Source organism: Xiphophorus maculatus, chromosome 7 (assembly GCF_002775205.1).
Source record: "Xiphophorus maculatus strain JP 163 A chromosome 7, X_maculatus-5.0-male, whole genome shotgun sequence".
NCBI lineage: Eukaryota > Metazoa > Chordata > Actinopteri > Cyprinodontiformes > Poeciliidae > Xiphophorus > Xiphophorus maculatus.
The window spans coordinates 6067141-6091390 of record NC_036449.1 but is presented as its reverse complement, the minus strand read 5'-3'; the positions used below and the strand labels follow the sequence as shown (position 1 = coordinate 6091390).

General features: G+C 40.8%; 1 protein-coding gene across 3 annotated transcripts in view; it reads left to right on the top strand.

Annotated features, from left to right (window-relative positions):
* wars2 (tryptophanyl tRNA synthetase 2, mitochondrial) overlaps positions 1-23657 on the top strand; it is a 28072-nt gene extending 4415 nt beyond the window's left edge. The window contains exons 2-7 of one of the 3 annotated variants that reach the window (XM_023336326.1): positions 8581-8841; positions 13153-13233; positions 14722-14804; positions 16500-16618; positions 20468-20943; positions 22937-23657. In XM_023336326.1, the coding sequence (XP_023192094.1) occupies positions 8581-8841; positions 13153-13233; positions 14722-14804; positions 16500-16618; positions 20468-20916 (993 nt within the window). In that variant the 3' untranslated portion in view covers positions 20917-20943; positions 22937-23657. Of the gene's footprint in view, positions 1-8580; positions 8842-13152; positions 13234-14721; positions 14805-16499; positions 16619-20467; positions 22700-22936 lie in introns of those variants that run through there. The other 2 variants (XM_023336327.1, XM_005806256.2) reach the window with 2 other exon arrangements.
* Positions 23658-24250: the final 593 nt, after the last annotated feature.

Here is a 24250-nt window from a genome sequence, read left to right as displayed (position 1 = left end):
GTAAATAGTAGCAAAACCTGGACTGAAATATTTACACGCGTTCTTTAAAACCTCTTAACGTATTCACAAAGCCAACTTTAACAGTATTGGGAGCTGCCAAAAGAAAAAAAACTTGTTCTTTTGTATTATTTTTTTCTCTTGTCTGGTTTAGCCACTCTGGATGAGGACGACATTCTTCAGCGGTATAAAACTTTCTTTTTAAAATCATTATAAATGCTGAGTATTAAATCTTTTATAGGCAGCTGACCAGAGAAGGTTTTTAATGTTCAGTATGTAATGAGGTGGATGGCGGCTTCCGGCCCCGAGCGGGAGCCGCTCACGTCCCCCAGGCTCTGGTTGAAGTGTGCTTCCTTCAGAAGCCTGTTAGGGCCGGAGGCCGTGGGCTGCCACCCCTGCCAGGTTATTTTTGGAGGACTGTCAGGGCCTGTTTTTGAAGGGTCTCCAGTCCCATTAATCAGCCAAGGGACCCCACTGTGCGAGCGGGCCCCGAGCGGGCCCCGAGCCCTGTCCTGCTACACTGCAGTGTTCTGTTCCTGTACCCCCGCTCTCCGCACAGTGTGAAGCTCAGAGGAACCTCATCAATCTCACCTGTCCCACACGTCAACCGCAGATTTAATCAAACGCTCCTTCTGGGCCTTCCCCCTTCGCTGCTCCTCCAACATACAACTCCGACTGGGGAAGAAAAAAGGGAAAGTTCTTCACTGAGACTCAATGTCAAAACTCAAGTTTTACAGCAATCCCCCCCGGTTTTTGTTGTATTTCTATCTTTATCCTCCGCTAGCTCCGTGCGTCTATGGACATTCATGTATGAATGTTTTCCTTTGCGGTCAAATGCACTTTGTTTCAAGCTGTGGCACGTTCAAGTGGCTGAACACACACATGCCTTCGGGGATGTGGAAGGGGTAATACAGTAAGGTCCGCTTCCTGTTTGATAGCGGACTGAAGTGGCACTCTGTTGGTCTCCGGCTTTAACAGGCCCCAAAGTGAGCAGACGGCCGAGACGAAGAGAGGCACGCAGGAATGAGCCGAGTTTCAGCGTGGCGCTGGTGTTAATGGGAACGCCCGTTGTGTCCAGGAAAAGAGGAGGAACACTGAGTCCTGTGTGCAAGACACCGAGCAGGAGACACGTGAGAAGTCCTCCGACCACTGGCCCGTCTCTGTGTCCTGGATTTAGTCGGACCTGGAGCTCGTCGCTGGGCGAGCGGCGCTGCCAGGTGTTTGTGCTACGTGTTGAAACTGGCGTGGTCAAGTGTCGCGCCCTTTCCTCGGCTCCTTGTTGAGAGAGATGTCAGTGGACCGCCCCAGGGTACCGAGGCTCTGATATGATGGATGGGCCCTGAAAAGCAGCACAGAGCGGGTCGGGGATGAGGAATGGACCGTTTTGCGAGCACAAGCTCAGCCATCGTGAATGATTTCATGGAGTGTAGCAAGGCTGTGCATCTATAAATCCTGCAGGACACAAATCCTCACTAAATAAAAACCATGTCAAGCTCAAGTCTGTGTTTACCACATGGTTTATTTAGATCATGGAAATCCTACTAGGGCTTAATGTTAAAAAGCCAGCAGTAAGAATGATGAAGACCTAAACCCATTATCATCAGAGATTCACTCAAAGAATCTGCGGGTGACTGGATTCTGATGACTTTTCAGATTGATCGGCCCAGACCAGCCTGGTCAGAAACCCCCCAAAAGTTTTCTGATCAGTGAACACACCATACGCACTGCCAGCTTGTGCTGTTAATCAGTATGGGTGCTGTTACTGTGTAAAGCAGACTTGTTTGCCTTGATTCCAGTAAGTGGTGCGACGCAAGCCAATGCGGTTTGGTTTGTGTTTTCAGCCCATTCAACCGAACTGTACCACACCATTCCTACATCCTCTTCAGCTGTAGGTAGATAGGACAATGGTGCCATACGGTTAAGGCGGAGCTACCGGTGTCACCTAACACAGTCCACTGGATGACAAAAAAAAGTCACTGCTTCTGACAACCTTGAGACATACTAGTGCACTAGCATGGTTCAACACTAGGTGTTTGGGTTCACCTTAAGTTGCCCAGTGAGAGTCCAGCTCCACTGAATACACCCGACCATAAAATTGCGTACAGAAACCACAACGACCCATGCCATGCTGCATGGCAACAAGGCAATATTGAGCAATTATCAGTATCAGTGACATGTTGAACATTAAGTCAAATTAGCTGGAGGTTAGTTACCACAACCTCCTGCAAATTGCTAAAATCAATCTACAAATACTTGAAACGCTGGAAATGCTCATAACTGCCTATTTTAATTGTTCACACACCAAATATAACCGTATATGCATGAATACACACAATAGAAACCATCTTATCACTGCTGCGGAAGCTAATTTACAGTCTTCCTTATTCCTTATCTCCTCTCTTGACTGCCAATAAGCACCAGGGAAAATGAATGGAGCACTTGGATTGGCTGCTTTTCAAACGCCAACCAATGACATCTGAAGTAGCACCATACTTAGGTATTTTAGCTTCTGAAGGTGCATTTTCTTTCAAATATTTAGACATTCTCTTTGAGAAAAATCTGCAAATAGGTGAATTTTTTCGTGAACAATTTTGAGTTCCACAAAAAAAATCTATGAATACTGAACCATGAAGAGGCAGAGGGTCCATTGTACAATCTCCAGGAATATGGCTGTTTTATTAATGGTAGCTATGCTATTTGTTGGTAAAAGATACTAAAGACACATTAGTATTGTAGTGTCAACTACGTTATCATTTTGTCTTTATAACAATAAAGACACAGCAACGCCTTCAGCTTTATTGATCAAAGTGAAATCTTTCCATAGCAACTGAAATGCTGTTTTTACTTTAAATGTCGCAGGTGATGTGAGAAATCTGGTCATGTTGCTCTTTTCAACTGGCTGTCATTTCTTTCCACTGCCTGCCAGACCATGATGTGAGCTGTCAAATTCCTATGAACGGACACCTTCACAACTCCACTAATGTTGATGTAGGCTAAGACCACAACACGCGCGGACGATCGTCTGTTTGCACACGACCTCCATCCCAATGGACACTACCACACACACCGGCGAACGAACAAACGCATTTTCCAGGAAAGGAACTGCAAGTGTGAAAACATGGCCTTTTTAGTGTACGTAACCTTCCAGCTGTTGGCGTTGATGTCCCACGCACATGGTGCCTAATGTATTAAACATATGGTGGACACGGACGAAGAAGGTTTTCGTCACCTCTGCAGTGGCGCGGTCCATCTACGTTGTGCCTGTGGGGAAAAACGGCATTGGTCCGTTATTTTGGATTTGAAGGTGTCCATCTTGGCGAGAACTCTAGAAAGCGAGTGTGAGATTGGACCACTGGTCAAAGGTCTCTTTGATCCCGTCTCTGAACATCCCGAGGCTTTTACTTGCCCCGTCATAACTCGGACTAGTAACCGGTGACTTTTTCTTGTGTGTGTCTCAGTTACCGTTTGATGGATTGCCTTGAAACTTAGTACAGGCATCCAGGTGCCCCTCAGAGTGAACTTCAATAACATTAAGGACCTTTTCATCTGCAGCTTTCATCTGCTCTGCTCAGTTTTGTGTTTTTAACTTGTGACCAACTCTCTCCAAGTGCATGATCTTCAAAACAATTGAAACTTATGTTGATGCTAATTAAAGGATTTCAAGAGATTGCTTATTTTCTTTTTGGTTTATTTATTTAAAAAACCACCCAGGTATCTACAAAAGAGAACAGCTTCCATGGGAAACTATTTTAAGAATTATCAGACAATGTTAAACAAGCTGGCAGACGCCTATCTGCAAATGCTATACAATGAAATCCCAATATTTAACCAGTCTTAAAAACTATGACAAATATGAATTATTTCATTTTGGAGATTTAGTAACTCAGAATGAATCGATTGTCCATGTGTCCTAGGTGGACTTGTTCTTGTTAGGTGTAAACTAGCAGAAGCCATAAAACACTGCTTTGTGAAGAAAGAAAAAATATTGTTTAAAAAAACAATTTAATGTATTTTAGCTTGTGTTTTTACAGGGTGTTGAAGTCGGAATCTGCATGCGGTGCATTTACTCCGTCCCCGTGTTATTTTAGTAGCTCATAAGGTGTCATTATATATGCAGCCAGTACATTTTTGCACCCTGAAAGTACTTCAAAAGTAAGACTATGAACATACACAGAGGCACTTTAAGCTAAAGCGTAGTAGTTGGTGATATTTCCTTACTTTTCGCTTTGCATAGTAGGATTCATTACAAATATAAATTGCTTTACAACATCCCCCGTCTCGTCTGTCATCGTTCCGCGGCTGATTTACTTCTTTTTCCTCCAACAGCTATTAAAGCACATGTTCGTATAGCAGTAAGACACCAAAAGTAACACAGAGGTGTCTGGTGAAGCAGGGGCTTAGCAAGCGCTAGGCCCTTGATTGCCCAGTGGCCAGTAAGTCATGGCGTTGACTCTTATTTGACACTCAATTGGTTCAAATGACACCATTACCATGTCTGCATGGCTAATGGCCTCCCCGGGGCCACAGAGTGGAGGAGGGTGGGGGGGAACATGCGTTAGGTGTGTCAGTCTGAGGTGAGAACACACATGAGCCAGGCGCAGGGCCCAGTTCACACCCAAATCAATCCTGACACCTCTTAAGAGGCTCTCAGCATCAGTGGCACTCCAGCGCAATTACCCCTTCGGTAATGACATAAGCACCCAGTTCCTTCCTGCCTGCCTCCTGGTAGAAAGCCTCTTCTGCAGGCCGGTAGATGGGGATGTTGTTGGTCCTCGGAGCAGTTGATACCCGATCCCCTCCGGGCCCCGAGATCTGGACGCCGCAGGCCCTTGCTTGGGGAGACGGAGCGGCTTTTATCTGATCGGGAGATGCTGTGCCTTTAGCCGTCCTTCAGCCAGATTGGAGGTGATGGAGCTCAGCAAGCTGTCAAGATAGCAGTGGGCAAAGAGGATTTCCTCTGAATGCTTCAAGTTTTAGTGGTTAGTTATGATAACCTCAGAGAGTGTAGCTGGGAAACATGTGATTGCCAGTCAGATTTGAGGCGATAACGCAGAGATCCCCGGGGGTTTTGAGAGGAGCAGATTTAAAAATGGGGTCCTCTGAAATGTCCAGGTGTTGCTGTTAAAGGGTCAGTGTTATGTGTTTTCCAGTTACATAGAAACATTTTGTAGCACAATCAAATAATTATGACACCTTCAGGTGTTATAAAAATGCTGTATATATCAAATATGACTTAAAAGAAATTTGACTTTGTAATTTAATACCTTGAAATTGGGCCTCTGTCTCTTTAAGAAGCTCCTGCTTTTTCTGAAACTCCACCTTTAGGAAGTCATCACAACATGGCTCCTCTGTTAACCCTTTAGCAACATTTTTACCAGCATTGTACTGAAAAGTGCAATGCTGGTAATGAACTCAGAAGATGCACAGTTCCACCAGGTGTTTGCTAATTTCTGCTGGCTAGTTTGAAGGAGTTGAGTGGAGGAGTCACAGGGGAGGGCTGCTCTGTGAGGCAGAATCTCAAAAGCTTGGAAACTGCAGCTCCAAGGTGGAGCTTCGTCCTAGAAGGCGGAGCTAAGTCCAACCAGGCGTTTTGCACAGATGAATGGTTGCCATAGAGATTAAATCATTTCTCAAACATGCATGAAAGGATCAAAGCAACACTCCAGATATGTTTTTGATGAAGGAATAACATTATTACATGATTTAAAGCTCAACAAAGTGGATTTTAGCCCTAAAGACCAACACATCAATGCAAACTCAAGCTGAACTTCTCCTTTTGAACTCGTCTGGTTAACAAGGCGGTCCAGCCTTCAACGTTTTTAAAGAGTTATTTCTCACAAAGGGGAATTTTTTTCTGTACATGTTTGCTTGTGATAAATGGAAAAACCGTCATTTTGCTGAAAATTAGAAGTTATGAAACACCTTCTACTCTGACCTCGCGTATGATTGATTTCTCAGAGCCACTCCATCAAACATGCAGCCTTCATCGTGCATTTCAATAAGGCCTCAGTTAGTTGGCATGAAGAGGAAACCTCCTAGAGGAGGCTTCAGAGAAGTCATTGTAGCGCACAGTGTTGCAGCAAGTTTGCCGTGCATTCGACACAAAGCGCGCTGTTTTCATGTAAATGGTCTGCGGTTCATGTCATGGCATCGAATGGTGACGTTGTGGTAAAGAGTAAGTCAATGTTTTCATGGATCAAAGCGTTTTAAAATGAACACACACATGCACACACAAAACAGTTTTTCAGAAAGAGGACCTGGAAAACTATGCATGCACACCTAATCTTTCACAACTTTACCTAAGAATGCCAGCAACTGTAAAATTAAACACACGTTCATGACTCAGTTTTCCATAAATAACTGTAGTATAACGCAGTTCTCTTCTACAGTAAAAAGTACCGTTTCATACTGGACCAAAATGTTTAATCAACAGTGTCAAAAATAGAGCTGAGATTTCTTGTTAAAGCACTTTAGTGAAATTTTCCAGAAAATGAGCTAATTTCACCATTTTGGGCATTTTTTCCCTGTGTTGTTTTAAAATAGCTAAAATTACTTATTTATATGTTTTCTTTTTATTGAGAAGCCAGAAAAAAGTACCAATGTAACTGGAGATTTCTCTGGCTCTTTGAATATTAAAGCATTGCTGCCTCCTCAACCCCATCTGTTTTTTACACCACACTCCTAGTTATCTTGATCTGGACTTCTACACTTTCTCCCTTCCTGATTTCTTAAATTCAGTACCGCTCTGGAAACTAAAGGAGCCTCACTCTTTATGAACACCAGATGGCTAAAAACGTACAACTGCTAAAGAAATTTAGCAGGTGTTTAATGTCAATTTTCCATCAAATTTGATATAGATTACCTAATTCAACATGGTCGGACTGCACTATTGCAGAAATCTAAATTGGCATGGTGGTGTTTTTAATTCAAGGCGATGATAAATTGATAATCAAATCTCATCTTTCAACTTTAGAAACCCAGTTGGTGGTAAAAATCACCCAATCATAAAACACTGCGTCTTTTCCCTACGGCCTTTGACTTTGTGACCACCGCAGTTTTGCCCAAGTCCAAGTTTTTGTGTACCAGTGCAGTTTGAATTCTCCTGTCTTTGATTGCACCATTTAGTAATAGTGCTACAGGCAGTGGTTAAATTCTCTCTATAAAGCCAAAGTTAAGTGGTGGGGGGGTCCATGCCAGAAGAAACAAGGTGGTTTGGTGCAGCTTGGCTTTGCATGTGGAGCAACACAGTGTTGGCCCAATCATACAACGAGAGCAGAACCAGTCGACTGTTTTCAGGATAAGACCTCCCCATCTTCCTTCACTGCTTCAACCACGTAGGGTTCTTTGGTGATGCGTTTCTTCTCTCGACAATCTTCTTCCCGGTTTTGAATCTTACTTTTTTTTATCAGCTATGGTATATTAACCACACGGCTGTAGATACTGACAGTAGAATGCATTGTTCACTCAAAGTTGAATGTTAGTTCATTACCTTCTAAAGGCAAATTCTAGCTAAAAGACCTGAAAGACGTGGCCCAAAGACTTGAAGTCCAAGAATGATCCGTAGCAAGACTTATACTGACTGCATGAGACTATTAGACTGGCCATCTGATAAACTGAATAGATTCTTATGCATCCACATTTAACCTCCGTTTAATAGCACTAACAACGATGGATTATAAAACCTTCAGCCAAAGTGAAGATTTGCGAGTTCTTCTGTTTTACGTTTGCGTGTGGACGTTGGAAACCGGAGAACTGTAAACATATGTTTGTCTGTGACAAATTATGTGGCGCTAACATAGCATATGTGACCATTGGCCATGCAGTGAAAGAAAGATGACTTCTACTAGAGAGGTGCTGAATTTTATGTTTGCCCATACATTTTTTACTTTTTACAAGCTCAACTGCTCCAATACGTTGAGTCGTAAAGAGCGTTTGGAGGTCTGGTGTTTCACACCAGTTGTTCCTCCCAATCAAGGCGCAATGCCGTTCAACCTCCATGTGCTGACATCGTCTTCTGTTTTATTAATTTTATATTCTAATATATTCCGTATTTAAAAGCAGTTGATCCTCTCTGTCTGTCCACGTAAATCATTCTTTTGGCGCCATGTTTAACTCCTAACAGGAAGACGTGGTTGTTTTGAAGAATTGTGATTGGCTGATGCGGGTTTTAGCTTTACGCTACGCTGCCTCCTGTGGGTTTGGTATGTTTAAAACAATGCTCAGTGACGTAATTCTGCGGGTTTGTGTGGATTCTTGGACCGATCGGGCATGAACAAGATTATTTTATGGAAACAATGTTCTCTGGTATATGATCTGTATAGTTACTGTACGGTTACTGAGGTATAGTCAGTCCTGTTTGTTTTTTGGGGAGATTTCCTATTGGCATTAGGTCAGTTGGTGCAAACACACTACCTGTTCCTTTAAAATGAGGCTCTTTGGCAGAAGCATTTAAAGACCTCCATAAAATACAACTTTAAGTATGCAAGAAAGTTAATCAGGGCCAGTAATTTGGCACATTTCATTCACAATCAGGCCAGCTCCAGCTTCCTAAGTAATACCGAGTTTGTTTTCCCTTCTTCCCAGGAGCCTCCATTAAATGCCCGCGTGTTCTCAGGGATCCAGCCGACCGGAGTGCCGCATCTAGGCAACTACTTGGGTGCTCTAGAAAACTGGGTGGCCCTGCAGGACCAGTACCCCTCGGTGCTCTACAGCATCGTGGACCTGCACTCCATCACTCAGCCTCAGGATCCAGACAAGCTCAGGAACAACATCCTGGACATGGCAGCGAGCTTGCTGGCCTGTGGAATCAACCCAGAGAAGGCGATCCTGTTTCAGCAGTCTCAGGTGGGTGGGAGAGAGTGAGTGATGGCCGCCTGCTGTGGATTGTGCTGCTGCTGTTTTCAGATACCAAAGAGATGGAAAGGTAAGTCATGAAGCCTCTTCAGTGTCATCCCCAGGATGATATAGAACTACTGAAATCAGAGTTTGATGGCGTAAATTGCTGCCTCGTGCAGTTCTACTGTGTGCAAGTTTCTGACTTGTAACTCATGTGGCTCCTAACTCTGGAGCTAGACTTTAAAAGACTAAGACTGTATTTGCACCTTAATACACTTAACTTGTACTTTATGATAAGTAAGACAGAAATTATGTATGATACAGAGTCAAATGTGCATTAAGGTTATTTTTACCATTGTGTCTGGACTCCATTGGATTAGAAGGGAAATATACAGTAGTAGGACGGGAATAAAAGTAGGGGGACGTCTTTGTTCCTTAATAAACAATATACATTTGTAGCTAGCTGGCTTGTGGTACATTTCTAGAGTTGCTTTGGGTAACACTTTATTTGAAGGGGTGTGCAAAAGAGTGACATGACACTTTCTTAAATATGACATAACACCTGTCATGAACATGAAGGAGTCTTCATGAATGTTTATGACTGTTGTCATGAAGTGTCATTCGGTAAATAATGACACTTTTAATGTAAAGTCGACTCTTTTAATTGACTTTTAATGCAGGTTTTAATACGACTTTCCATAAAAAGTCATTATTTACCAAATAATGCTAAGTTGATACTTTTAAAGTGCATTAAAAGTATCAACTTTTAATGGAAATTTGCATTAAATTGCCGTTATTTACCAAAAGACACTTCATGACAACAGTCATAAACATTCATGATCATGACTGATGTTATGTCATGTTTATGACAGGATAATGCCAGTCTTTTGCACACCCCTTCAAATAAATGTTACCACGGTGGGTTTTAGCTTGTGATAAAAAGATCTGAGTGGCATGTTAAAGCAGAGGTACAGGTGCATCAGACTGTGACTTGGTGCTTTAACTCACACCAAACCATGGTTTATAAAAAACATGGCGTAATCCATTCTATTGTTCTGCCTGCGTCTAGTTGTAGCTACTGCATGGGATCACTCAGATACACCTTTCATATTCTCGGGAACCCTTGTTTCACTTTCAAACACATCAAAACGTTACGTAACGTAAAGCTGGTGTGACCCTACAGCCCTCTACAGACTTTTGGCACACAGTTTCCTCTCTCTGTTTGTATATTTGGTCCAGGAGAAAGCGTTTATTATTGGCTGTCAGCTCTGACGTTGTTGACCCTCCGACATGCCAACCGCCACAGATATCCGCCGGTCTATTGCTACCGATTCTTACCGCCGCCATTTCTGCTGCTAATTTGTGCACAGCGCCAAAAACACAAGCTGCTGAGCCTCACTTTACGTAAAGGATCACGTTTGGATTTTAGCTGTCTTGTAACCAGGTTGCTATGTATTGCAAATTTTTTGCCCAGGTCCCTCTTGAAAATGAGATCTAGATCTCAACGGGGTTTGCCTGGTTAAATAAAGGAAATATATATATATACATACACTATATATAATATATAGCTTTACGTCCAGATAAAAAAGAAGACGACGAAAATCAGAACAGCTGTTCTGTTCTCTCGCCCCGACTCTGGATGTGTTTTCTTTTCTTACAACTCTGGAAGTCGGTACGCATGTGTGTGTTACGTTCAGTCCATCTGTGTTTCTTTACCTCCCCTCCCCGCTCCTCTTCCTCCTCCTCCGCCTCTACACACACATCCAGGCCTATTTTTATTCGCGCTTAGCTTCGTGCCACATAACTTGGCAGCGACACGACCCCCGTGTCGAACACGCCTGCTCCACATGTAAAAATACGACGGCCGCCCAAAGAAAATACTCAACTTCATTGAAAAAAAAAAAAGAAGAAGAAGAAGGGAGCAGAGCTTGTGTGAGTGAGTAGATGAACTCAAAGGACGTGTGGGTCTGCTGATTAATGGACTTGCTTTTTTCTTTATATACTGTAAATATATGTTTCATATAAGTATTTAGCAGAAAATGGAATGGACTGTGAAAAGGTGGCCAAAAATTCCTGCTTTACGGCCTAAATCGTCGACTGCATGATGAGTTAATCACTTAATCGCTGAAGCTAACTGCCAAGTGCGGTGCGCTCTGTCCACGCGCCAAGGTTAATTACCACTCAGTCTCTATCACGCGCTTCCTGTGCGGTTATCAACATCTGACCCATCTCTTGTCAGACTGCAGTGGAATCAGCAGACCCACATATCTTATTTTCTTTTTCCTTTCTTGTAGGAAGTGGGATATTTAACGACTGACGCGCCCCCCTGACATGTTAGCCGGACATCCTGCTTTATGTTCCTGCTGTCTGGTTGGTGACGTTAGGTCGTCCGTTAGACGTTTTCCAGTTACAGGAGACACAAACGATGGCAAATAAACAGAAATTCATAAGCCTTAATCAGGAAAAGCAGAGGGATGTTCGCGCTCTCTCACAGACACACACGTCCTCTTTATCACATCAAACCCTGGAGTTCACTCAGCGCCCCGTTGACGCTCTTAATGACTCCGCAATGGGTTCCGCAGTTGAAGGAATGAAGAGCCTATTTGTGTTTATGTAATTTAGGTTGAAAGAGACGAGAAAAAGTGTGGGGAAAAAAAAACTCTAAAAGCTAAATTGTGCAAGTTTGTAGACGGACGGGAGCGTCAATGTAATCTAAAGTATTTTCTATTGTCTCTAACTTTGTATTAATACATCCACAGAAACTGCAGCCTCCAACTTAGACACGTAATCAAAATGAATAAACTAAAATCCTTTGGGATCATTTTAAAGTGTGAACAGATGTATTCAACAGATATTACAAACACTTATGCCTGTCACTATAACTAATTTTGCCGGGCGATAAATTGTTCCAGAAATCATTGCGATAAACAACAATAATGTCCTTTTGAGACAATTTTCAACTATAGATAATAAGATAATTGTATAAAAAGGCAAGTTCGCCCTCACTAATCAGCTTTAATTTTGTACAAAACACTCAACACTGGAACTGGAAAATATTTTAAATATCCAAAATAAAACACACACAACCAGAAACGATAAACAGAAAGACATTAAAAATCGCCACGCAACCAAAAAACATAAATAAAATAGATTGTGTAGTTTCTGTAAACAAAATTGCATTTCAAAAAATATTAATCATCGGAATGGAAATTTTGGAGCTCATTTTAATTGGTTAATTGCTTATTGCGACAAGCTAAATAACTTTATTTTTCCTAATTTGTTAAATGTATTGGAGAATCTTTATTTTAAAATAATTCATAATTAAGAAAAAGTATAAAATCTCTTTATTCGAAGTGGCATAATAGAACTATAAGTGGTTAGTTAAACCTTGAAAGTAGGAGTAGAAAATTTAAAAACAGGGCTGCAAACATTAAAGATTACAGTAAAAAAAATTAAATCCATTTTACAGTAATTTTAGTATTTATGGGTTATTTGTTTTTTATTCTTTTCATTGATGTAACTATTTCATATTTTGGTTTATAGTGAAATTGACATTTATTATTTTTGGATTGTTGATTCTTTGGGCCCCTAAAAGTTTACTAAAAGCAAAATAACTTATTTTTTCAGCAACAGTTAAATAAGCGGTTAACACTTTTCAATTTTAAAACATTACAGATTTTTTTATCATACTGTTATTTTAGTAAAATGCATATAATATGTTGTGAAAATGTTAAAAAAAAAACTAAAATAATTTATTGAATTCTGCACTAGAAGATGACCTTTATTACAATTCCGCGGCTGGCTCGGTGAACACAGGTGTGACGGACTGCACCTGTTTTAGCGAGGATGGTAGTGAACTCCGGGGTGCAGTACTCTCCCTGTCCACCTGGAGGCAGTATAATGACCCGCATTTTCCTCTGCTTCGTTCAGCAAAAGAGTTTTTATCTGGTTCATTTGTCTGTTTGCTTTCTTCCCTCCCCCTCTTTCTGGGAACAAAAATAAGAAGAAGTCAGTTTTCAAAGTGTGTGTTTTTTGTGATTATTTATTACACTGCAAGAAAATAAAATGAGTGTAAAAGAAAACACCTTTTCATTGGATCAGTGTGAGTTCTTATACTTACGGGTGCTGGGGGGGGGGAAATCAGGGTTTGCATCACTCAGTGGATTTAGTTTTAAGTATTCCTAACTCATATCAATAATGACAATGTCATAAATCAGGCATCCGTAGGAAATATTCTGAGCTAAACGAATTCTGACTGTTTTGGTGGGTGAGTGTGTGTAAAGTGTGTGTAAGGTGTGTGTCCCTCCATCCTCCCTGCAGGTGTCCGAGCACGCTGAGTTCTGCTGGATCCTCGGCTGCCTGACCAGCATGCCCCGGCTACGCCACCTACCCCAGTGGAAGGTTAGGACCCCTTGCTACACACACACACCCCCACACACACACACACGCACACATGTTTGCATGGCTATCTTTGTGGGGACTTTCTACTGACTTCCATTCATTTCTACATCCTAAACCTTATTCTTATCCGTATCCTAACCCTAACGAAAACTCAATTCACACCTTAGTCCTAAATCTGACCCCTGACCCAAAAACAGTGTTTCCCCTTGTGGGGAGCAGACTTTGGTCCCCACAAGGAGCAGTGGGTCCCCACAACGTAGTATATGTCAGGAAAATGGTTCCCACAAGTTATTACAAACAAACACACACAGATCGAGTAGCTCAGTGTGAAAAGCAAGCAATTCATTTTTTAAATGTTCAGATTTAAATTCTTACATGTTTTTTAGTTGTATTAATAACACAGAAAGACCTTTTATGTTTCTTTTTAAAAAACGTTCCCATTAAAATTTTGTATGTTTCTATTTTTTGCTCACTTTAAAAAAAAAAAAATAAAATTTATGTGTAGTTTTTTCCATCCGATTTATTCAAATTAAAACAATCTTAAGATACCAGATGAGCGGTCCGTTAAGAACAACCAGACTCCTCATCGTCAGCATCTGTCCCGCCAACATCTAAGATTAAAAAAATTACATTAAAAAACAACTTGGCATTTTTTACAGAGTACATAGTGGTGTGAAAAATGTAGCTAAAAGTAGAAACTCAATTAAATTTATTGTAGTGTTAAATAGTCAGCCTTTAAAAGGCAAACACAATATTTAGACTTTCAGCAGCAATAAAGTCGGCTTGAAAATGCCCAACTCCCTCAACTGTTAGATGCAGCATTTCACCTCGCTAATACCTGAAGCTGTTAAATATAAATGTAGGTCACCAGAGCCACAGTCGTTTATAACTCAACAGTAGTTATACGTTTATTTGTAGCCGTTTAAAAAACAAAGAAGAAAACAGTTCTTGACTATGAGTTTTAGACTGAAAATGCTACAACGGAAAATAACTTTACATCACAAACCCACAATAAGTCACACAGTTTGTCTTTTTTTTTTTTTTATGATGGGACGTAGGAAGAACCCTCCACAAGGCAAGCTGTTATTTGTATCTAAATATAGTTTTATAACGTCAGATGCATATTTTGCGTCTGCAGTGGGATCTCCCTCCAGATCCACATCCGTGTCGGTGGAGATGTTGCCACGTCTTGCGACGCCCCCCTTTTTTTAAATTTCCTGTTTTTCCTCGTGTCTATTGTCTGTTTTATTCTGGCGTCGTTGTTTTTGAAATCATAACTGCAGTCACGTCCCAGACCTCATATATTCCTAAAGCAGCCGCTGCCTCTCTGCACCACTTGTTAGATGACTTAATGCAGATGACTCAATGCGTCGATGAGTCGTTAAAAGTGAAAATGGCTCTTTGTGGATTGGAAGAGGTGAAAGAAAACCCACTTGTTTTCTCACTGTGTTTTTCCCCCCCCCTCCTGTTTCTCAAACTGTGATGAAGATGAAGAGCAAGCAGAAGAACGAGGGCAGCGTTGGGCTCTACATCTACCCCGTCCTGCAGGCCGCCGACATCCTGCTCTACAAGTGAGGTTTCCCTTCTCGTCAGATTCTCTGTTGGTCTCGTTAGCGCCAGGGTTTCACTGCACATGTCAGATTATCAGTGATTCTGCTATTTACTGCGGGAGAGGATTAGTGCCACTGGAAAAAATATTATATTTCTTTTTTCTTTTTTTTTTCTCTCATAATTCGGACTTTAATCCCAGAATTCTGAAAGGTCAAAATTCTAGAAAAACATCAGAATGACCTACTTTAATCTCAGAATTGACTTTTGTGTGTCAGAATTCTAAGATTAAAGTCTAAAGTTCTGAGAGACAAAGTCAGAATTCAGAGATTCTGAGACTAAATCCTCTTCTGTAATTTACAATATATATACTGAAAAATGATCATCCACAATCAATTGAACCTGAGCATTCACTTCTGCTAAAAAGTGCATTTTAAAACTCATTAATTGATTGATTTTTCAATGTGTTCTCGCTTACACAGTATGAGGTTGTACCATCCTCATAGCAGCCTGTACATAGTTGCTGAAAGCAGTTTGTAAATGTTCTCTTTGCCACAGCGCACACGCATCTGCAGCCGTCCTGTACTCAAAGCAGATTTATTCGTGTAATATTTGAAAGCCAAAACATCTGTCTGCATTTTATCTCCATTGGGAAAAAATGCCTAAAAGAAGGACTTAATAGAAAAAAGTTTGAATCTCTAAATAGAATCTGTAAATGACTAAAATGGGAATTTTTAGAAATGCTTTTTTTTTTAATATATATATTTTGTCTCTATACAAGACTTTAAGCAGCCATTCTAAAAGACATAGGAGTTTGATTTTTGCACTTATACATTAGTTAGTTTTTAATTAAATGTCCCAGATGTTCTTATTGGTAATAATTATGCAGCTGAAAGTAATTTAGACCAAAATGTTATGAATAGAATATTTTTGAAGTCGGAACGGAGCAAAATAAATGTTTTTAATGTTTTACTCTGAGCTGTGAGATGGAGGGAGGCATTCCCAACAGTATCCATGGAAATGCAGCGTTAATGTTGCCAAATAATTCAAACGTAGCAGCACTTCAGCCGACAAAACGGCCTAGTTCAAACCTTCTTCCTAGAGAAGCAGGAACACTTTGGTGCATTTTGGAAGAATCTAAACCTAGAGTAGTAAAGAGTTGTCTTTGACTCAAGACGTGTGAGATAAATCTAGATTTATTGCCAATTGATGACTTCAAACCTAATATAACCGAGTTAAGTATTATTCATACACCTAGCAAATTTAAACAGCAAATAAAAGTTCTCTTCAAGAAGTTTGTTTGTGATTAGAAATTAAAGGATTAAGGAAGATCATCATCTGATGTAAACAAATGATATTTTGTTGTCTAACAAAATGTATATTTTTCTCAATAATTTATCAGGTTCAAATTGTAACTCTATATAATAGTATTAACAATATTATTGGTCAACTTTAAAGATTGCTTTGAACCTGAATCATGCTAGAATATGTATAATTTTCTATAGATTTTCACCATTAGGTTAGACACGGCCCTTCTTTTCAAATCTATTGGCATTTTGCATGGGCAACACTCAGGGCTCAGTCAAACACCGTCTGGCCTTTAGACGCCCAAGAATGACCTGGAGGTCGTCGCTAGGCAACGGGATGTCTGGGGAAGCAGCAAGATTAAGCAAAACCTCTGCGCACAACTTTTAAAACTTTCACGGATGCACCCTCAGGTCCACACACGTCCCCGTCGGAGAGGACCAGGTCCAGCATCTGGAGCTGGCTCAGGATCTCGCCCGGATCTTCAACCTGCATTACGGAGAGCTGTTCCCCGAGGCGCGGGCTCTGCTGAGTAAGAGCAACACACACACACACGCATACACGCCACACATTTCCTTCACACAGAGTAAAGGAGCATGTTAGCACTTGGTATTTCATCTTTTTATGCCTCTCCTCCTCACTGCCTTTCTTTCCTGTGATTTCCCGAGAGAAGACTAAACAAAAAAGCTTCTGTCCGTTTACAGGATTTGATCGTTTTCTGAAGGAAAGTCCGTTTCAGTACTTTTTTTTTTTTTTTTTTGCAAATGTATTAGAAGATTAACAACAAATATTTAAACCAGTCTCTACTGCAGGTCTCTAGTTTCTGGGTCTTCTCAAGCAGCCGACCTTTGCAACACAGGTTGTTTTGAAACAGGGTGTCTGGGCATCCTTAAAAAATACACTTAAATTCATGTATCTAAAAGGAAGTTGGCCTCAAAACACATCAATCACAGACCTGAAATCTTTTAGTGGCTATGTACGTTTTTTTTATTACGGGACTTTTGTATCAGGCAAAAGTTTAAGTTGCACACGGACATGATGACTCACAGCCTTGTGTTTGCCGAGGCGGCTAACAAGCTGCTAACATTTTCTAGCTAGCAAGTATTAGTAGTTTCTTATTGCCGAAAAAGCTTTATATTTATAACTAGCCAGCTTTTTTGCTAGCTGGTTAGTTTGTTACCTAGCTAGCTAACACTAGTAAGAGTTCTCTGCATGTTACATGGCTAGCAAGTATTAGCAACTTCTTACTACAAAAAAAATCTAGCTAACTAGCTTACTTTTCTCTTTTTTTTTTGATAACCATCTAGTTTATTTTTTTTAATCTTTTTTGTGAACTTGCTAACTTTTTTTGCACCTATTATAGCTAGGCCTAAATGTACATTTATCAAGCGTTGCCTGGACGACATTCATCTTTCCTACTTTCTCACTTCTGTTGCCGACCCATAGGAGGCTACTCACATAGATGTAGAGAGCTGTATGTCATGTGAGAAACACATAGCCGCTGCCAAGAGTCACCAGAAAAAAAACAGATACATTTTACAATTTTAGTCTCCTGAAAAAAAAAAAAACATTACCTATGCATTTCTTTTGAAGATTTCCGTCGTGATATATGTCTTAAATTTTATTCTAAAAGTCTTAACTTAAAACGTCTTAAATTTGATTTGGTGAAGCCTGAAAAAAGCCTCTGAAATGTCCTGTATTCCATAAATAAAAAATGAGGTGCTGAGGATTAATATTGCTACATGTTGTGTCTTTGTGTGCTGCTATGAATTTATTCTCTCCCTGTGGATTTGACTTGTCCTGAAGGATTTGCAGGCAGATTTCTGCTCTCATAGGAAAACATTTTTTCTTCATGGCTTTTTCCTTCGAAATAATGACATCAGTATTTTCCTACATCACTAAGTTTTGTCATTTTAATTTAACATGAACGCCAGTTTTTGATGCGCCGCTCAAGAAAGAGCAACTTCATAAAACTTATTTCATTGCGGTGATATACGGTTTGTTTTTGTAGATTTAAGCAGAAGCAATCATTAAAAAAATGTTTTAAGAAAAGTTTTGGGTTTTTTTTTGGCAGATTAAAGTCTAACCAAAACGGGCATATGTTTCATAACGCAGCTAATAAGATGAACTTGTGCATCACACGGCCAAGCAGAAAACAATTTACGCACAAAAACGTAAATGTTGAGCTGCTTGGAGTAACGGGTGGTTCCAAACTGGAAGTCGCTCGGATTTTAACCATCCGGACTTTAGCAGGACGGCTTCCGTCTCTGCGGCTTAAAATAAAGACGAAATTAAAACCAGAACCAAGCATCTCTCTCCACATGTCTGAGTGATTATTACTATTATGCAAACAATATTTTTGTTTTCAAATGATCACAGCTTTCCAAGATGCACTCTGATCCTTCACGAACTCATGACTGACATGGTCCTCCCTCATTACCACCGTCATAATAGCAAAGGATGGACTCAGTGGACGCTTACAGTAAAGACGTCTCTTCTTCCTGTTGCATCAGAATAATTCAGGGAGAACGGATTAGCACATCCAGTACAAAGGTATTTATGTCTACGTACTGCAACAACAATCTTCAGTTGGGGTTTTTATGTAATGACTACACTAACTCCATGTAGTGATTGAAAAGGATAGACGGTTGACTTAAATAAATCACAAATGTTGGTATGAATCTCTTTTCGGACATCAGAAGCGTTGTAAAGCCGTGTTGTGCTGCCATGACAGCTGGGATTTAGTGTTTGAGACGATGTGTGAGCGTTGTTTGTTGAAACCTGAAAGTTTGAATTTGATCTCCTCTGATTTGCTGTGGATCCCACGTAACTTGCTGCAAACTTTAAGTGGGACGTTTTATGGCTCTCTTTCAAAAACACCAAATTTATGAAGCTGCACCGATAGATTGACCCCATTTTTGGTAAAAGGGCCGGTATTTACTTGAGAAATACCTCTGCAAAAGGTTTGAAAATCAGCCGCTGTTCCCTTTGGCTCTGTCAAAAGTCACCCACTGCCAGCTCAGCGACTTTGTTTGTTTCATGCAAAAAGTAATCATTTTTGGACAAAATCTGAATCGGTCTGACCTTTTTAAAGATCGGTAAACGGGCAGCCGTAGTTTGAAGTTCTGCCGTACTTTTACCTTTACCGAATGATCTATTGATCTGTGATCTGATCAAAGAGTGGGGCGTTGCTCTGGAAACGAACGCTCCTCGGTTTCCTCCCTCACCTGTCTGCTATGTTCTTTGCTCTTCATGATGCTGTTTGTTCTCCGACAAACTTTTAGCCGGGTTTCCATTACAGATGTCCGCAAATCTTTGTCTGTATTCTGCTGGTGTTCAATCAATTATTTGGAGATAACAGAGTAAAGGGGTCTGCAGCTAAATGTGCATCACGTAGATCAGGTTTGTATTTATTTATTTTTTTTAAAAAAGAAGTTGTCTGCTTTACTTCGTGTTGATTTATCACATAAATGACTCTGCCGTTTGTTGTTGTATCGTCTTGAGACACAAACGGTGAAGGTCTGTGAATACTTTCTAAATCACTGGCGGATCTCGTCCTCGTTCCGAAAGTTAAGACTTTCCCTTTGAAATCAAACCAAAGCCTCAAAGGGCCTTTTAATCCGCTGGAGATGAAGACGTCTCCAGGGTGATAAACAGGACACATGTGGACATATGGAGCTGGCAAGATGGCGGCAAGGACGCCTGTTGATGGATGACAAAGGAAAGGAAACCCCGGCTCCGTCGTCTGCTCATCACTTCACGCCAGGATACGTCTGCCTTACATCAGGACACGTCTGCGCCAACACGCCCACGCCAGACGGCCATATTTGGGATGACGTTGCTGCGCCTTTTCACTGACTCTGGGAGGGGCTGCTTTCATCTGCTTAAAACGGAAAAAAGAAAACGTAAAAAACTCAGTTGAAAAAGTTGTGAAAATAATCGAAAATAGCCGGATGAAAGTTTTTGTGGATACTACTTTTCTTAAATTTGTCTTTGTTGATAAAAGGCCTTACTGCTCAATTTAAGAAATCCTTTAATCTCCATGGCAACCATTCAGCTGGGAAAACGTCCTAAAGAACCGCATGACAAATGGGAATGATTTTCAAGAGGTGTGTTTGTGTTTGTGGGGACATAATTGCTGTGACACCCAGTTGTAACCATACAGTTCCCGAAAAAAAGATGTAATGAATAGTTCTTATCATCACATTTCTTGTTATATCACAATAATGCAGAAAAATATCGAGATAAAACTTATTCTGAAACCTGCTTTCCCTTCCCGTATCACATATATCACATATTTCCAGTGTTTGCCTCTCATTGAGTCGTCGGTTGTCTCACATTGTTCACATTTCCGCACATTTTAATTTATTTTCCTCCACAGGTTCGACACGAAAGGTCAAGTCCCTCCGCGACCCCTCCTCCAAAATGTCAAAGTCCGACTCGCAGGCAATGGCCACCATCTCCATCACCGACTCCCCGGACGACATCGCCCAGAAGATCCGCCGCGCCGTCACGGACTTCACCTCCGAGGTCACCTTCGACCCGCAGGCGCGCCCCGGCGTGTCCAACCTGGTGACCATCCACGCCGCCGTGGCCAGGCTCAGCGTGGAGGAGGCGGTGTCGGCAGCCAAAGGGCTGGACACGGGGGCGTACAAGGGGCTGGTGAGCGAGGCGGTGATCCAGAGGCTGGCGCCCCTCAGGGAGGAGATCCAGAGGCGGAGGGCGGACCCGGCGCACCTGGAGGCGCTGCTGGCCCTGGGGAGCCGCAGGGCCCGGCAGCTGGCCGCACCCGTGCTGGACGAGGTCCGACACAGAGTGGGCTTCAGCTGAAAGACGACAAAAGCTGGGGAAGATACGGTTAGTTAAGCTGCTGGGGTAAAAGATGCCGGACGTTAGTTTTATTTAAGAAAAATATGTTTTTGACATATTTGTTCAAACTGTCACCATGGCGTGGCGTTATGAGACATATAATCTGTGAAAAGATCGATCTCCTGATTTCCCTTGGCTACTGCTGCCGTCTGAAGAAATGCACCAAAATCAACCAATCAGAGCCAGGAGGCGGGTTTTAACGCAGTCAATCAGCGCTAAAACCCGCTGAACGTTTAGCATGTTCTACATGTTCTACGTGCTAATGGCGGCCAAACAGCTGACCGTTACAGGAAAACTGTTAACTACTGGTAACGAGCTTAGCATTCACAAGCTAGTTAGGCTGTGTTATCAGGAAGAAGCAGAGAAGAAGAGAGGAAGGATGAACACCACCACACGGAGGGTGATTGACAGCGCTAAGATCCGCCTCCTGTCTCTGGTTACTTCTTGTTAGCACTAGAAGAAGGCAGAGGCTCTTGTTTTTTTGGTGGGGGGTTTCACAGGTTATGTCTCAACACCATACTGTCACGACATGGTGACAGTTTCTATATGTAGAAAAATATTTTCTTTTATGAAAATTACATACTACAGCTTTAATAAATAGACTTTTTTAATGACAAGACATGTTGCAGTGATTGTTCTTCTGCTGAAATGTTGTTCTTGGCTGTGACTCCCACAGTGGGATGTTTGAAGTCTGACCACTGGCCACAGACCGATGGATCAGAGTTTGTCACATCAAACACTGGACTCATTTATTTAGCTCCAAGTCCTCAATACAACACAGGCTGTTTTTCATGTTCCCCACTGTGTGTGTTTTTTTTTTTGGCCATATTTCGTGTGCTGCCAAAACATTCAAATCTTCTGAAAACTCAACAATAAAAACTCGCCTCACTTAGAGAGTCTTCAGGTTTCATTGTGAATTGTTCAAAAGAAACCAAGCGGCATCGGTTTTACTTGAGCTGAAGAACCCGGTCGGGAAGATTATTTTGTTTCTGGTTTTCTCTTTTACTTTTTTTTTTTTTTGCTTCTTGCAGAAGAAGCTGGACCTTAATACAAAAACTGAAAACTGAATGATAGCTTTCCTTTTTTCCTTGTGTTTTTTTTTTTTTTGCTTTCCTATTTTGCTTTAAAACTCAAGACTACAATCATGCTGACATAATCTACTTTAATGCTTTCCTTTTATTTTAACTGTAGATTTTTTTAAATATTTTTGGAAACTGAAGATTACTTATGGCAACATAATCTAATTTAGCGTGTGTGATGCTTTCCTTTTTCCAAAACCTGAAGATCGGACAAAACCGACAATCTCTTATTGTTTAATGCTTATTGCTGTTGAATGCTTTACTTTTTTTTTTTTTTTGCTTCAAAACTGAATATTGTAGTTTGAAGCAAACTGTAATAAGATACTTACTGCTTTACTTCATTTTAATTAAATTTATTTAATTTTTCCCCCCCAAAACTGAAGATTATACTTAAGGTGACAGAATGCACATATTTTAAGATGTTTGCTGGTTAAATTTTCTTTTATTACTACTTTTTCAAAACCGAAGATTAAAGTTATGGTGACAGAATCTACTTTAAACTTTAAAGTACTTGATTCTTCCCTTTCTTTTATTATTATTTCTTTTCATCTAAAACTGAAGATTACTTATGGTGACAGGATCTACTTTAATGCTCTCCTTTTTTATTGTTATTGTTTTGTTTTATTTTGACTTCAAAACTGAAGATTATAGTTGTGGTGACATAATCTACTTTGCAGTACTTAATGTTTTCTTTTTCTTTTTTTCTTTTTTAATATTTTTGTTATTTTTCCAAAAGTGAAGTTGATATTTAAAATGACAGAATCTCCTTTCAGGTGCTTAATGTTTTCCTTTTTTTTTTATTTTCAAAACTGCAGATTATACTTGCGGTGACATAATCTCCTGTAAATACTTTGATTGTTCCCTTTCTCTTCTTTATTTCATATTGTTTTTCTAAACTGAAGGTTACTCCTGGAGTCAGGATCTGCTTGGTGACGTCTGACGCTTTGGTTGCTCATCTTTCCGTCTGGACGCCGACGCTCTGCTGTGTGCGCTGCTGTTGCCGCGTCGGCCCGAAACGAGCGGATGTGTTTGGCTGACTCCACGGTAACGAACCGTGTGTGCAGATTGGCGCCCTTTACCCCAAAAAAAAAAAAAAAAGCCTTCGTGCAAATGAATTTTTCAGTCCAGTTGTGTGATCTCACTCTGAACATTTTAGAAAAGCCCAGCCATTAGTTCGACTAATTATTATGTGGAGCAAAAAAAAAAAGGAAGAAAATCCAAAAGTCCAATGTTAAATAATTGATTTGTTTTCTACAAAAGCGTTTAAGTTTGGAAGCTGCCAGAGCCGGGGAAATAAATTCAGGAGCGGGATCTCGTTATGGCGAGGTATAAAACTGCATTCCTCTGACGGATTTCGACTTCATGGGCATACAGGGACTCCCTCTGACTCTCCGTGTTCTCACTCTGTTCCTCTAGAAGACGTTCAGACATCCCGCGAGGTGTTGCCGTTTTACTGTTACGATCTCCCCCTCGTTTAACCGGGAACATATTTCGGTTTTAATGAGGTATAAATCTTGTCCTAACGAGTCTTGTATCTCGCCCTGAAACGAGGAAAACGTTCTCGTTTTTAACAAGGTTTGTATCTCTCTTTTAGCTTTCCAATAAATCAAGGTGTCACAGTTATTTGGATCTCCGCTGTTTGTACTTTGTCCAGCCTCCATTTGGCAACGCAGCGGCACATATTCTTCTCCTGTAACGTTTTACAAGGCTGGAGCACGCTCCACAGTTTTTTCATTTAAAAAAAAAAAAAAAAAAAAGGTTTGGGTCTAATGGCTGGAGCCATTTAATAAGACTAAGGTTTGCGTCTGATGAAGCATTTCTCTTGTTTTGGCCTATTTGGGTCAATGTCCGACTGGAATTCCCAGTTCACAGACAGAATCCACCAGATTTATAAGTATTTATTTCACAGAACTCAGGATTTCATTAACAAGATTCTTTGTTGGAGAGAGACACTCACCGCATCATAGATACTCTACTGTACTTTATAGTGATTAAAAGTGCTTTTCCTGGAATTTCACCATTTGTTTAAATGATAAAAACACTCTCCTCTGACCAAATTGCAGAGTTCAAGTTTTGAAGTAGTTGTACATTTTAGTGAACTTCCAGTTCCAGTTGGCATAACCATTAAGGCCAGATAAATGGTTCCTTGTCCAACCTTGATAATCAATTTTATTCTTTTTTTTTTGTCATTTAAATTACTGCTCTGTCTTCTATGC